Consider the following 15914-nt stretch of genomic DNA (forward strand, 5'->3'; position numbering starts at 1 on the left):
AAAAAAAAAAAAAAAAAAAAAAAAAAAAAAAAAAAAAAAAAAGTACTGATTTTAAAAACTAATAACTTAAAACTGCCACACAAACACAAAAACCTAAATGGTCCAAAAAACATTCTTCTTTCCTTCTGAAGGTTTCACAATGCATTGTTATCATTAACCAGTTTTTTACTATTAAACTTCAATGGCCAATTGACACAAACAGTTCTGAGACTGTTCTTCCACCACTGATTAAGACTGGGGTGGCAGGTATTGGGGATAATATTCATTTAGCCTTCTCAGCTTTCTTGCCAGACTTGGTGACCTTGCCTGCTCCAGCTGCCTTCTTGTCCAAAAAAAAAAGAAAGAATATCTTAAGTGACTATACAGCTTTACTGAAAACAAGAAATTTCCTTGAAATCTTGTTTTATCTAAGTAATGTGTGTACATTTTATATCCTATTCTACAATTATATATCTATGTTTGTTTACCTATAAAATGATTTTTAGAGCTACTTCCAAGTTAAATTATTTGTATTCCCCAAATCTTCAAGGAAAATAGATACTCTGGAAAGATGCACCATATTCATCTTATGGTTTCTCATATATTCTTTTTTATTAAATTTTTAATTTTTTTTCACTTTCTTAAAGATTTATTTATTTGAGAGAGAGAGAGAGGACAAACAGGGTTACGGGCAGAGGGAGAGGTAGAGAGAGAGACAGAGGGAGAAGCAGACTCCCCGCTGAGCATGGAGCCCGACTCAGGGCTCAATCCCAGGACCCCGAATTCATGACCTGAACCAGAGTCAGACACTTAACCAACTGAGCCACCCAGGCACTCTGGTTTCTCACGTATTCTTGCATATATCATGTATTCCACTGTTGCCAGGGCTATAAGACCCTCAGTTTGATAAGCTATTAAAAAAAAAAACAATAAAAAACTTTAAAACAATTGAATATGGAAAAATGTCCATTATATATAATATTAACTGAAAAAGAAGTACAGAAACCACATGTATGGCTGTTTTTTGGTTCCCAGTAAGATGTAAGAAGATATAATAATTTTCTTAATGCAACAACTAAAAAAAGTTAGGTAAATTGAAAAGTTGTATTTATAAAGAGTCACGGAAGCAAAAAGGACTGAATGAACTAAATCAGAGAGCTACTCAGAGAACAGGTTCTCAAAAAAAAAAAAAAAAAAAAAGAGAGAGAACAAGCTCTCTCCTGATGCTTCCTGACCTAGGGGTATTTGCTGATTCTGTGTAAAGGCTAAGGATTGAGAGTGGCTCAAATAAAATGATGACGCTGGGGAAAATAAAATCAGCAAAACTTTTGGAGGTTGTTTGGGGTTGGCTCAACAATTGAAAAATTTCAGAAGTCCCAAATACAAAGTGCTATTTTCCCACATGGTTTAATTTCTGAATCAGGGGTTGTGTGGGAAATCAGACTTTCTAAAAGAACACACAGGAATCTGTTATCTTGCAATATTTGAGAGACAGTCCTTCTTGAGGAAGAGGCCTACCTCAAACAACAAATCTCAGGGTAAACACATCTGCCAAAATTTGGAAGCAGTGTGAGATAGGAAAAGCAGAAAGAACCAGACTGAGTCTTCATCAGTCTTTCAAAGCAGGGAGGCAGAGACCCATAGGCTCACAAGCAAAAGCCCTAAAAAGTCTCCCCCAGATATGTAAGAAAACAGAAGTATAACTAGAGCTACAACACAGCACCAACCTAGCTTAATTCCTCATTGGCCTGAGGTGATCAGCCCCTCAATCAATATATCTGACAGAGGATCAGGGTTGCCCTCTCTTGGGGGAAAATAACACTGACTTCAGTCTCTTCTTTATACATAATGTGCAACATACCATAAAAAAATTACGAGATCTAGCTCTTCCTCTTCTTTTATTGAATAGTTCAGTTTTAAAACCATAGGTAAGGCTGAATGAAGTAGGTATCCATGGGAGTGGAAGGGAAGAGAAGAGGGAGGAGTCATGGTGTAGAGCAAGGTATTAGAGACTAACTAGGATGAAGAGGGTGTCCACTGGGAGTGGTAGCAGCCTAATATGAGGTGTCAGGGCTCATGCAAGATGAGGAAGATGTCCAGACAGAAAGATGGTCTGGTACAAAGTATCAGAGTCCAAGTAGAGTGAAGAAGCTATCCCTACAAAAGGTTGGCAAGGTATTGGATGTTGAAGCCTAAGCTGCCTGAGGAAGGCACTCCCATGGGAAAGTAACCCATCTCAGAGGAGTCAGTGGCCAAGAGGTGTGAGGATGGCATCCTCCAGGAAAGTGTCTGAGCAAGCTGTCAGAACTTCAGTATGTTGAAGGCATCCATGCAGGAGAGGGGGTGACAACAGCAGTGAGAAACTGGTTACACACTGGGAGATTGATCAAGTAAGTAAATATGATAATGAGAGCCAGGCTTCTCTCTGTCAGAGAAAAAGAGTTACAAATATAGAAAAATTGAATGAATCTGTGGTATTCACCCGGAAGTAGAGGTACTGGTGTGAACTTATGGTAAACACATACACAGCACACAAAGTAAAATGAACACAGATATTGTGTGTGTGTATGCGTGTATGTCAGGAGATCTGGGAAGAGTGATAGCCCAACAGCAATGAGCACACCTATTACTCAGATCTTGGTTTCTAAATACCATTCTCTACTAAATGAACCACAGCTCTCTGGAGAAACTGCTGTTTCCATGGCTGGGAAAGGGAAAAGTTCAAGGTGAACTGGAGTTCTTGTTATGCCAGAAAGTGTGAAAATTCTCAAAGAATTATGGGCATATGTCAAAAAGACACAGGAGCCAGACTGAACAGCTCCCACTGGACAAACCTGGAGTAATTTGAGCATAAATTTAAATAATGATAACAGTATATTATAATATTAAATAAAATAGGGAACTGTGAATCCAAACTGATGTAAATAAAAGCATGAATTGAAGTTTTGATGAGGACAGGATATTTTTATATCTCCAAGTATCTTTCCAACAAAACAGTAATGAATTACAAAGGGACAAAAGTAATTTTACTATGAAGAATCTTGGCAGACACCACCTTAACCAAGTGATCAAAATAAACATCAGTAATAGGGCAAATTGAAAGTATGTGCTATCAGATAGGTTCCAATAAGAACACAGTATCACTTCTACAACATCCCTCTAGAGATGCATAACATAAACATAATCAGGAGGAAACATCAGACAAACTCTAAATGAGAAACAGTCTAGAAAGTAATTGGTCTGTAATTTTTAAAGATATCAAATTCATAAAGGTCAAGGAGAAACTGTCTAATTGTTCCAGACTAAAGGAAATCTTTAGGCTCTTTTCAACATGATAGTTAAATGCAATGTGTGATTCTAAACTGAAGCCTTTTGTTATAAAAGACCCTCTAGGGGGACACATGGGTGGCTTAGTTGGTTGAGCCTCTGACTCTTGGTTTCGGCTCAGGTCATGATCTCAGGATCCTGGGATCAAGCCCTGAGTCAGTTTCCATGCTCACTGGGAGTCTGCTTGTCTCCCTCTCTCTCTGCCCCTCTCCATGCTCGTGTTCTCTAAAATAGAATGAATAAACCTTTAAAAAAAAAAAAAAAAAAGACCCTCAAGGGCCAACTGGCAAAATCTGAGTGATGTATGAAGATTAGATGACAGTAATATACAGTGATAATATCCTGATTGGGACAGTTGAATTGTGGTTATATAGTAGAATGTCCTTGTTTGTGTAGGGGTGATAGGGCATAATGCTGGCAAAATACTCTTCTAGTTCGAGGTTTAAGGTTTAAACACACTCTTGTTTGTATAAATTTAGACTGTTTCAAATTTTAAAAAATTTATTGAGATATGTGGACAAGCGGGAAATTGTGATCCATAAACAATAAAGAAGAAAGAGCCAAAAGCAGCAGCCTCAAAGATGATTCAGCTATTTAAATTAAGAAAAAAGAACTTTAAAAAGATTACTGCAAATACATGAAAGAAAACAGAACAAAAGATGAAAAATTTCAACATAAAAAGGGACTAGGTAAAGTTAATCAAATGGTCATTCTGGAACTGAAAAATTACAATGTTTGTAATTAAGAACTCAATGCAATTAAGAACTTAACAGAAGAAGATAAGATTATCAAAGGCAAAGATGGGTCAACAAAAATTATCCAAACTGGAGCACTTAGAGAATATAAATATATAAATAATATAAAACAAAAAAAATAAAAGAGAATATATGATTTTTAGAATACATGCCAAATGGTCTAAAATATGAGAAACTGTACTTCCAGATAAGAGAATGGAGGAGAAGCAATATCTGAAGACATCACAATGAAAAATTTTGCAAAATCAAGAAAAGGTATGTCAAAAGGTTCAGTGGACCCCAAGCAGAGTTAAACAACAACACCCACTTAATCACTCCTGGAAAATGATATATATTGGGAAAATCTTAAATGCTGTCAGACCAAAAGACATCATCCTCAGGGTAAGAACAGTAAGACTTACAGCTAACTTCTAAGAAGAAAATATGAGATCTAGAAGAAGACGGAATGACTGGTCTAAAGGGCAGAAAGAATAAAGTGGCCAACATAGAATTCTCTATCAAGCAAAATTATCTTTTTAAACAATAAGTGAAATAGACATACTCAGGGAACTGAAGCTGAGGTTACCCATCATTAGAAGTCAATATTATAAGAAATATTGAAGTAAGTACTTCAGGCAAAAGAAAAATGATACCAGGTGAAATCAGGAAACTGCAAGAAGGAATAAAAAAGCATCATTTATGTGCATAAAGATAAAAGACTATTGACTGTTCAATGCCAAAACAGTATCCTGTGAGGTCTGTACAGAAGTAAAAATATATCACAGTTATAGTAACATAAGCAGAAAGAAAAATAAACAGAATTGTACCATTTTAAGAGATTTACATAGTTCAGGAGAAGACAAAAGCATTAATTTAAGGCAGACTGTAATAAGGTACTATTTTGTAACTCCTATCACAACCACTAAAAGAATAATCATAAAAGGAATAGCAAATACCCATTAAAGAAGGCAAAATGAAATAATAAAAAAATACTTGATAAATACAGAAAAAATTGGGAAAGGAAAAGCAGAAAAACAAAAAGCAGGTGAAACAGAAAACAAACAGAAAGATGGCAAAATTAAATGGAATAATACAACTAATTACATTAAATGTAAATAAATTAAACTTTGTCATTAAAAGATAAAGATCCAAATAAAAACCAAGACCTAACTACATGCTATTTACAAGAAACACACTTTAAATATAAAGACATAGTGTTAATAGACTGAATTATGTTCCCCTCAAATTCGTTAAGTTGAAGCCCTGCCCCCTGGTGTGACTGTACTTGGAGGCAAGGCCTTTAAGGTGGTAATTAAGGTTAAATTAGGTCATTGGAGTAGGGCCTTGATCCAACAGGGCTGTTGTCCTATTAGAAGCAGAGTAGACACCAGACACCTCTCTGTGAGCACACAGAAGAAAGGCCATGTGAGGACAAGTGAGAAGGCAGCTGTCTGCAAGCCACTACAAGAGGTCCCACTCTGGGACCCTGTCAGCCCTCTGCTCTTAGACTTGACCCTGTCAGCCCTCTGCTCTTAGACTTGAAGCCTCCAGAGCTGTGAGAAAATGTCTGCTGTTTAAGCCATTCCATCTGTGGTATTTTGTCATGGCAGCCCAAGCAAACTAATACAGAAATAGAGTAAAATCTAAAGGATAGAAAAAAATATATAAGGCAAACACTATCCAAAGAAAAACTGATGTGGGGCACCTGGGTGGCTCAGTCATTAAGTGTCTGCCTTGGGCTTGGGTCATGATCCCAGGGTCCTGGGATCGAGCCCCGCGTCGGGCTCCCTGCTCAGCGGGAAGCCTGCTTCTCCCTCTCCCACTCCCCCTGCTTGTGTTCCCTCTCTCGCTGTCCCTCTCTGTCAAATAAATAAATAAAATCTTAAAAAAAAAAAAAGAAAAAGAAAAACTGATGTAACTATATAACACTGAACAAAGTACATTTTAAGACCCTAAGAATTAATAGATTTTAAAATAGCCATTTCTCAGTGATAAAAGGGTCAATTCAACAAGATCTTAGATTTGTATCTAATAACATAGTTTGAAGGTATATAAAAAGGAACATAACTAAAAGAAAAAATAAATAAATCATAATTGGAGATTTTAAGACAATTCTCTCAGTAACTGAGACCCCTATCTTATACCACACACAAAAATCAATTCAAAATAGAGTAATGACCTGAAACCACAAAACTACTAGAAGAAAACATGGGGGTAAGCTCCTTAACATTGGTCTTGTCAATGTGTTCCACTATTACTTTGTTACTGTAAGGACTGGTATTTCTATGTTCTTTAATTTTGGAGCTGAAACTAGAAATGCTCCCCCCTCCCAATGTAATTGTCTTAAATATTTCTTATGGATCAGTAGGATATTTAACATCAGATGATGTAAAATTTTTGATTTGGTGGTCAAGTGTAATTTTAAATAATCAAGTAAAGGACAGTATATTATTTTTACCCCTATTTTCATCCATTCTACTGTTGTTTCTCTTTCTTCTTTATGTCACAAGTTCCCTCCTGTTACCATTTCCTCTCTTTAACGAACTTCCATTTAGCCATTCTTCTAGAGTAGATCTGTGGGTGACAAATGCTCTGCATTTTTCTTCATTTGAGAATGTCTTTATTTCACCTTTATTCCTGAAAGATATTTTCACTGGCTATAGAATTAAGAGTTGACAGCTTTTCTTTCAGCACCTGAAAAATGTGGTGCCACATCCTTATGGCCTCCATGAAAAACCATCTGAATCATTGTTTCCCTATAGAAATAATGTATTCTTTCCTACTAGCTGCTTTCAATGTTTTCTCTTTAATTTTTGAAAGTCTGATTTTGACATATTCAGCATAGAATTTTTCAGATTTATCTGTTTTGGGTTTGTTCAGCTTCTTTAATCTATAATGCCGTTCATCAAATTGGGAAGTTTTCCGCATTATTTCTTTGAATATTTTTCAGCTTCACAGTTTTTCTCCTCCTTCTGAGACTCAGATGACAAAAAACTAAATCTGTAATTGTCACACAGGTCCTGGAAGCTCTGTTGATTTCTATTCCATCTACCTTCTCTTAGTTTTTCAAAATAGATAATTTCTACTGATCTGACTTCAAGTTCACGGATTCTTTTCTCTGTCATCTCCATTATGGTATTGAGCCCACCCAGTGAATTTTTATTTCAATTATTGTGTCTTCAGTTCTATAATTTTCATTTAGTTCTTTTTTATATCTTCTATTCTTTTGCTTAGGAATAAATTTAACAAAAGAAGTGTAAGACTTATAAATGGAAAACTGCAAAACATCATTGAAAGAAATTAAACAAGCCCTAAATAAATGAAAGGACATTTCATGGATGGGATGACTTAATATTTTAAAATGGCACCACTCCCCAAATTGATCTACAGATTCAATGCAATCCCTATAAAAATCTCAGCTGCCGGGGCGCCTGGGTGGCTCAGATGGCTAAGCGTCTGCCTTCGGCTCAGGTCATGATCCCAGGGTCCTGGGATCAAGCCCCGCATCGGGCTCCCTGCTCAGTGGGGAGTCTGCTTCTCCCCCTCCCTGTGCTTCTCCCCCTGCTTATTCTCTCTCTCTCTCTCTCTCTGTCTCTATCTCTGTGTCTCGAATGAATAAATAAAAAAATCTTAAAAAAAAAAAATCAGCAAAACAAAAACAAAAAAAAACTCAGCTGCCTTTTGTTTTGCAGAAATAAGTAAACTGATTCTAAAATTCACGTGGAAATCCAAGGGCCAGAATAGCAAAAATAACCTTGAAAAAAAAAAGAACAAAGTCAGAGAGTTCACACTTCTCAGTTTCAAAACATACTACACAAAGCCATAGTAATCAAGAACCAAGAAAATCAGAATTTGAATGAGCAAAGGCAATCAATATACACCAAACACCAAGGTGACTCAGATGTTAGAATTATCTGACAAGGATTTTCAAGTAGTAGTCATAAAATATTTCAATAAGGAGTTATGAGCATTCTTTTTTTTAATGCAAAAATACAGGTTTTATTTTTACTTATTCTTACAATGGTGGGAGCTGGTATCAGGAACTTATAGGCAAATATCAGCAACTTACAGGCAAACAACTTTTGTTTTCTACCTCTTAGCTGAACAAAAATATGCACAATGTAGCATTATCATTAGGCAAGACTTGCTTTTTTACATTTCACACAAGAATACAATATTATCCTTTTTTGAACAAAATGCCCAGATTACTAAGGAAACCATTTTGGAGGAAGTGTTTATTAAGCATATTTTATTTAAATAAATCCTCCAGGAGGAAATGGGAGCATTCACTGCCTTTACTTAGAAGAAGGCTATGTAAGCAGTTATCTGTCAAATTTATCTGTGCAGCTCACCAACATTTCCTCATTGGAAACATCAATATTTCCACATTGGGGGCACCTGGGTGGCTCAGTCGTTAGGCGTCTGCCTTCAGCTCAGGTCATGTTCCCAGGGTCCTGGGACTGAGCCCCACATCAGGCTCCCTGCTCCGCGGGAAGCCTGCTTCTCCCTCTCCCACTCCCCCTGCTTGTGTTCTCTCTCTCACTGTCTCTCTCTCTGTCAAATAAATAAATAAAATCTTTAAAAAAAAAAAACATTTCCACATCGCAGTTCCCAAAATGACTTTAAAGTCTTAAAATTCTGTGTCTCCTTTGGCTTGCTTCTCTCTTGATTCCACCCAGGCTTTATTATATGGTTCGCTTCATGTCATCATCTCCATCTTCCTAAATTTTCTTTAGAACATTCATCAATCCCTCACTAGGATCTGTTTCAGTGTCATAGGAGGGCTTTTCTTTCTCTTTGCCTTCTTTTTCAACCTGAGTCAGGTAGTCCCACCGTGTGTTTTCTGCTTTCTTTCTACATAAGATAAGAACTGTATCTGTCTTAACTTTTTTTGAACTGCCTTCCACAGAGATGGGTTTTACGAGATTGTTCACAATCATGGAGTAACTCTTCCCATTTAGATTCTTTACCAAAAGATCAAATGACCTCTCTGTGAAATGCACCTGCACATTCTCGGTGGGGACTTGATGAACTCCAGTTAAGGTAATGTAGATTTTCACAAACTTATCTGACTGATCCCATCCGTAATTACTGATTTTCACTGTATATCCTGTTGTAATGGGAGCAACCACAGCACCTGGCTTTTCACTGTCAAGAAGTTCTGCTTTTCTCTTTGATTTCTGCTGCATCTTGTTCTTGATTTCTATCTTAATCTTGGATTTTTCAGCTGTAAGGGCATCACGTACTCTTTTTCTAGTGGCCTTTTCCAGCAGCACCTTCACCTCTTCTAAATCTTTCTGCAGCTCTTCCAAAGCTGAAGCCATGGTCGGGCTGATTGGGCAAGACCCGAGCTGCAGACACGCAGGGAAGAGAACAGGAAACACCGCACCAAACGCGCTTACCCAGACACAGGCCCCAACTGCACGAGTCGCAGCGCCCCAAGCCTGTGTGCACACCCGACCTGGCGTGAGACCCGGCCTGCCTCCCGCACGCAGTGCCTCTGGGAGTTATGAGCATTCTTGAAATAAATGAGAAAAATAGAAAATCTCAGCGAAGGAATAAATTTAACAAAAGAAGTGTATTGGCATAAGGGTAGACATATGAATCAATGGAAAAGAACTGAGAAATCTAGAAATCAACCCTCACATTTACGGTCAAATGATTTTTGGTAAGGGTCTTACAACAATTCAGTGGGGGGAAAGGAATGGTCTTTTCAACCAATGACACTGAAACAATATCCACATGTAAAAGAATAAAGTTGGACCTCTACCTCACATCATACACCTCTCAAAATTAATCAAAAACCTAAATGTAAGAGAGAACATTACGTAACACTCTTAGAAGAAAAAGGCTCAGGGCACCTGGGTGGCTCAGTCGCTAAGCATCTGCCTTTGGCTCAGGTCATGATCCCAGGGTCCTGGGATCGAGCCCCGCATCGGGCTCCCTGCTCCACGGGAAGCCTGCTTCTCCCTCTCCCACTCCCCCTGCTTGTGTTCCTTCTCTCACTGTGTCTTTCTCTGTCAAATAAATAAATAAAAATCTTTAAAAAAAAAAAGGCTTAATCACTATGATCTCTGATTAAACAACAGTTTCTTAGAAATGACATTGAAAACACAAACAAAATAAAAACTAGATATATTGGGCTTCATCAAAATTAAAACTTTTTGTGTTTCAAAGGATACTATTATGCCAGTAAAAAGACAATCCATTGAATGGAAGAACATATTTGCAAATCATACCTGATAAGGGGCTTGTATTCATAATACATAATAAATCTCACAACTCAATAATAAAGACACAACCAAATTCTTAAAACGGGGACAGAGATGTTTTTTTTTCTTTTTTTCCATATGGATTTTTAAAATTTAAATTCAATTAGCCAACATATACTACGTCATTTGTTTCAGATGTAGTGTTCAATGACTAATCAGTTGCGTATAACACCCACTGCTCACCACGTCATGTGCCCTCCTTAATGCCCATCACCCAGTTACCCCATCTCCCCACCCAACCTCCCCTTCCGCAATCCTCAGTTTGTTTCCCAGAGTCAAGAGTCTCTCATGGTTTGTCTCCCTCTGTGATTTCTTCCCAGTTTTCCCTCCCTTCCCTTCCCCTAGACATAGTTAATATTAATCTGCTCTAGCTGTTTGAGGTATAGAGACCACCTATAGAATTAGGTGAATCCACAAAACTAACCTAGTCCCTTTTCTTTGGGGGTCCTTCTGAATGATGGCTAGAGAATTTAGGGAGATTAAAAGAAAAGTGCCAAAAACAAAATAAAAGGTCTGATTCAGGCAGTTACTTCATTTATCCCACTACTAATACCATCACCTAAGCAAAGTCCCCAACCTACTCCCTTGTACCCACACCCTTCAGGCTTCTGTTACAACATATTTTCCCTTTGAGGTCACCATTATCAGTCCTTTCAAAGCTGATTTCACCCAGATTAATATCTCAGACAGAAGAGAGGATGGCAACAAGAACACAAATGATGATTTACCTCAAAAAGGCTGGCCCTGAGTCCATTATATCCCTCAACAAATTTTGCTTCTAAAAAACCTTATTATGCTTTCTGCGGCCTTTTTTTTTCCCCCCAATTAAAAAAAAGTGGGCACAGGATCTGAAAAGACATTTACCTTTCAAAGAACATACAAAAGTGGCCAATAAGCACAGGAAAAGATCCTCAACATCATTAACAATTAGGACAATGAAAATCAAAACCACAATGAAATACACTAAAATGGCTATGTTGACAAAGATGTGAAAAACTGGAACTCTCACACATTGCTGGTGGGAATGTAAAATGGGGCAGCCTCTTTGAAAAACTGTAAGTAGTTCCTCAAAAGGTTCAAATGAGAGTTACCAAATGATCCAGCAATTCTACTCCTATGTATATCCCCAAGAGAAATGAAAATATATGTGTATATGCCCATGTAAAATGTTTATAGCCACTTTATTCATAATAGCCACTATTCATTAAACTGAAGAGCAAAAAATCAAAAAACTAAATGTCCATCAACAGGAGAATAGATAAGTTGTGGTATACGCATAAAATACAATAAAAAAAACATACAGCAATAAAGGAACAAATGATATATGTAACAAGATGGATATATGTTATATTAAGCCTATGTTATATTGAGCATAATAAACCTGATCCAAAATAATATATATGTTACAAGTATTTGAATTTCAAGAAGAGGTAGAATTAATTGATGGCAATAAAAGTCAGAATAATAAAGGCTATTAATGAGGTGCAATAAAAAATGGAGGCTCTAACTGCTAGGATAAATGAGGCAGAAGAGAGAATTAGTGATATAGAAAACCAAATGATGGAAAATAAAGAAGCTGAGAAAAAGAGAGATAAACAACTACTGGATCACGAGGGCAGAATTCGAGAGATAAGTGATACCGTAAGACGAAACAACATTAGAATAATTGGGATCCCAGAAGAAGAAAGAGAAAGAGGGGCAGAAGGTATATTGGAGCAAATTATAGCAGAGAACTTCCCTAATTTGGGGAAGGAAACAGGCATCAAAATCCAGAAGGCACAGAGAACCCCACTCAAAATCAATAAAAATAGGTCAACACCCCGACATCTAATAGTAAAACTTACGAGTCTCAGAGACAAAGAGAAAATCCTGAAAGCAGCTCGGGAGAAGAGATCTGTAACCTACAATGGTAGAAACATTAGATTGGCAACAGACCTATCCACAGAGACCTGGCAGGCCAGAAAGGACTGGCAGGATATATTCAGAGCACTAAATGAGAAAAATATGCAGCCAAGAATACTATATCCAGCTACGCTGTCATTGAAAATAGAAGGAGAGATATAAAGCTTCCAGGACAAACAAAAACTAAAGGAATTTGCAAACATGAAAGCAGCCCTACAAGAAATATTGAAAGGGGTCCTCTAAGCAAAGAGAGAGCCTAAAAGCAACATAGACCAGAAAGGAACACAGACAATATACAGTAACAGTCACCTTACAGGCAATACAATGGCACTAAATTCATATCTTTCAATAGTTACCCTGAATGTAAATGGGCTACATGCCCCAATCAAAAGACACAGGCTATCAGATTGGATAAAAAAACAAGACCCATTGATATGCTGTCTGCAAGAGACTCATTTTAGAACCAAAGGCACCTCCAGATTGAAAGTGAGGGGGTGGAAAACCATTTACCATGCTAATGGACACCAAAAGAAAGCTGGGGTGGCAATCCTTATATCAGACAAATTAGATTTTAAACCAAAGACTGTTTAATAAGAGATGAGGAAGGACACTATTTCCTACCTAAAGGGTCTATCCAACAAGAAGATCTAACAATTGTAAATATCTATGCCCCTAACATGGGAGCAGCCAATTATATAAGCCAATTAATAACAAAAGCAAAGAAACACATCGACAACAATACAATAATAGTGGGGGACTTTAACACCCCCCTCACTGAAATGGACAGATCATCTAAGCAAAAGATCAACAAGGAAATAAAGACGTTAAATGACACACTGGACCAAATGGACTTCACAGATACATTCAGAACATTCCATCCCAAAGCAACAGAATACACATTCTTCTCTAGTGCCCATGGAACATTCTCCGGAATAGATCACATCCTAGGTCACAAATCAGGTCTCAACCGGTACCAAAAGATTGGGATCATTCCCTGCATATTTTCAGACCACAGTGCTTTGAAACTAGAACTCAAACACAAGAGGAAAGTCAGAAAGAACTCAAATACATGGAGGATAAAGAGAATCCTACAAAAGAATGAATGGGTCAACCAGGAAATTAAAGAAGAATTTAAAAAATTCATGGAAACAAATGAAAATGAAAACACAACTGTTCAGAATCTCTGGGATGCAGCAAAGGCAGTCCTAAGAGGAAAGTATATAGCAATACAAGCCTTTCTCAAGAAACAAGAAAGGTCTCAAATGCACAACCTAACCCTACACCTAAAGGAGCTGGAGAAAGAACAGCAAGTACAGCCTAAGCCCAGCAGGAGAAGAGAAATAATAAAGATCAGAGCAGAAATCAATGAAATAGAAACCAAAAGAACAGTAGAACAGATCAACGAAACTAGGAGCTGGTTCTTTGAAAGAATTAATAAGATTGATAAACCCCTGGCCAGACTTATCAAAAAGAAAAGAGAAAGGACCCAAATAAATAAAATCATGAATGAAAGAGGAGAGATCACAACCAACACCAAAGAAATACAAACAATTATAAGAACATAATATGAGCAACTCTATGCCAGCAAATTAGATAATCTGGAAGAAATGGATGCATTCCTAGAGATGTATCAACTACCAAAACTGAACCAGGAAGAAATAGAAAACCTGAACAGACCTATAACCACTAAGGAAATTGAAGCAGTCATCAAAAATCTCCCAACAAACAAAAGCCCAGGGCCAGATGGCTTCCCAGGAGAATTCTACCAAACATTTCAAGAAGAATTAATACCTATTCTTCTGAAACTGTTCCAAAAAATAGAAATGGAAGGAAAACTTCCAAACTCATTTTATGAGGCCACCATTACCTTGATCCCAAACCAGACAAAGACCCCATCAAAAAGGAGAATTACAGACCAATATCCTTGATGAACATGGATGCAAAAATTCTCACCAAAATACTAGCCAACAGGATCCAAAAGTACATTGAAAGGATTATTTACCATGACCAAGTGGGATTTATCCCTGGGCTGCAAGGTTGGTTCAACATCTGCAAATCAATCAATGTGATACAACACATTGATAAAAGAAAGAACAAGAACCATATGATCCTCTCTATAGATGCAGAGAAAGCATTTGACAAAGTACAGCATCCTTTCTTGATCAAAACTCTTCAGAGTATAGGCATAGAGGGTACCTACCTCAATATCATAAAAGCCATCTATGAAAAACCCACAGCAAATATCATTCTCAATGGGGAAAAACTAAGAGCTTTCCCACTAAGGTCAGGAACACGACAGGGACGTCCACTATCACCACTGCTATTCAACATAGTATTAGAAGTCCTAGCCACAGCAATCAGACAACAAAAAGAAATAAAAGGCATCCAAATTGGCAAATAAGAAGTCAAACTCTCACTCTTTGCAGATGATATGATACTTTATGTGGAAAACCCAAAAGACTCCACCCCAAAACTGCTACAACTCATACAGGAATTCAGTAAAGTGGCAGGATACAAAATCAATGCACAGAAATCAGTGGCATTCCTATACACTAACAACAAGACAGAAGAAAGAGAAATTAAGTCGAGCCCATTTACAACTGCACCCAAAACCATAAGATACCTAGGAATAAATCTAACCAAAGAGGCAAAGGATCTGTACTCAGAAAACTATAAAATACTCATGAAAGAAATTGAGGAAGACACAAAGAAATGGAAAAATGTTCCATGCTCATGGATTGGAAGAACAAATATTGTGAAGATGTCAATGCTACCTAGGGCAATCTACACATTCAATGCAATCCCCATCAAAATACCATCAACTTTTTTCAAAGAAATGGAACAGATAATCTTAAAATTTGTATGGAACCAGAAAAAACACTGAATAGCCAGAGGAATGTTGAAAAAGAAAAGCAAAGCTGGTGGCATCACAATTTCGGACTTCTAGCTCTATTACAAAGCTGTAATCATCAAGACAGTATGGTACTGGCACAAAAACAGACACATAGATCAATGGAACAGAATAAAGAGCCCAGAAATGGACCCTCAATGCTATGGTCAAGTAATCTTCGACAAAGCAGGAAAGAATGTCCAATGGAAAAAAGACAGTCTCTTCAACAAATGGTGTTGGGGAAACTGGACACCCACGTGCAGAAGAATGAAACTGGACCATTTCCTTACACCACACACAAAAATAGACTCAAAATGGTTGAAAGACCTCAATGTGAGACAGGAGTCCATCAAAATCCTAAAGGAGAACACAGGCAGCAACCTCTTCAACCTCAGCCACAGCAACTTCTTCCTAAAAACATCGCCAAAGGCAAGGGAAGCAAGGGCAAAAATGAACTATTGGGACTTCATCAAGATAAAAAGCTTTTGCACAGCAAAGGAAACAATCAACAAAACCAAAAGACAACCGACAGAATGGGAGAAGATATTTGCAAATGACATATCAGATAAAGGGCTAGTATCCAAAAATCTATAAAGAATTTATGAAACTCAACACCCAAAGAACAAATGATCCAATCAAGAAATGGGCAGAAGACATGAACAGACATTTGTCCAAAGAAGACATCCAAACGGCCAACAGACACATGAAAAAGTGCTCAACATCACTCGGCATCAGGGAAATCCAAATCAAAACCTCAATGAGATATCACCTCACACCAGTCAGAATGGCTAAAATTAACAAGTCAGGAAA

General features: G+C 37.4%; 2 protein-coding genes across 2 annotated transcripts in view; both read right to left on the minus strand.

Moving 5' to 3' along the window:
• ACBD6 (acyl-CoA binding domain containing 6) overlaps window positions 1–15914 on the minus strand; it is a 218133-nt gene that overhangs the window by 83346 nt on the left and 118873 nt on the right. The window lies entirely within an intron of this gene.
• LOC116624958 (calcyclin-binding protein-like) lies at window positions 8639–9833 on the minus strand. The gene has a single exon (XM_032393235.1). The coding sequence runs from the start codon at window positions 9362–9364 to the stop codon at window positions 8762–8764; it is 603 nt and encodes a 200-aa protein (XP_032249126.1). The 5' UTR covers window positions 9365–9833; the 3' UTR covers window positions 8639–8761.

The sequence above is a fragment of the Phoca vitulina genome, unplaced genomic scaffold (assembly GCF_004348235.1).
Source record: "Phoca vitulina isolate PV1807 unplaced genomic scaffold, GSC_HSeal_1.0 scaffold71, whole genome shotgun sequence".
Taxonomy (NCBI): domain Eukaryota; kingdom Metazoa; phylum Chordata; class Mammalia; order Carnivora; family Phocidae; genus Phoca; species Phoca vitulina.

Excerpts from the sequence above, each read along its gene's own strand:
- LOC116624958 (XM_032393235.1), bottom strand. The coding sequence starts at position 9,364 with ATGGCTTCAGCTTTGGAAGAGCTGCAGAAAGATTTAGAAGAGGTGAAG.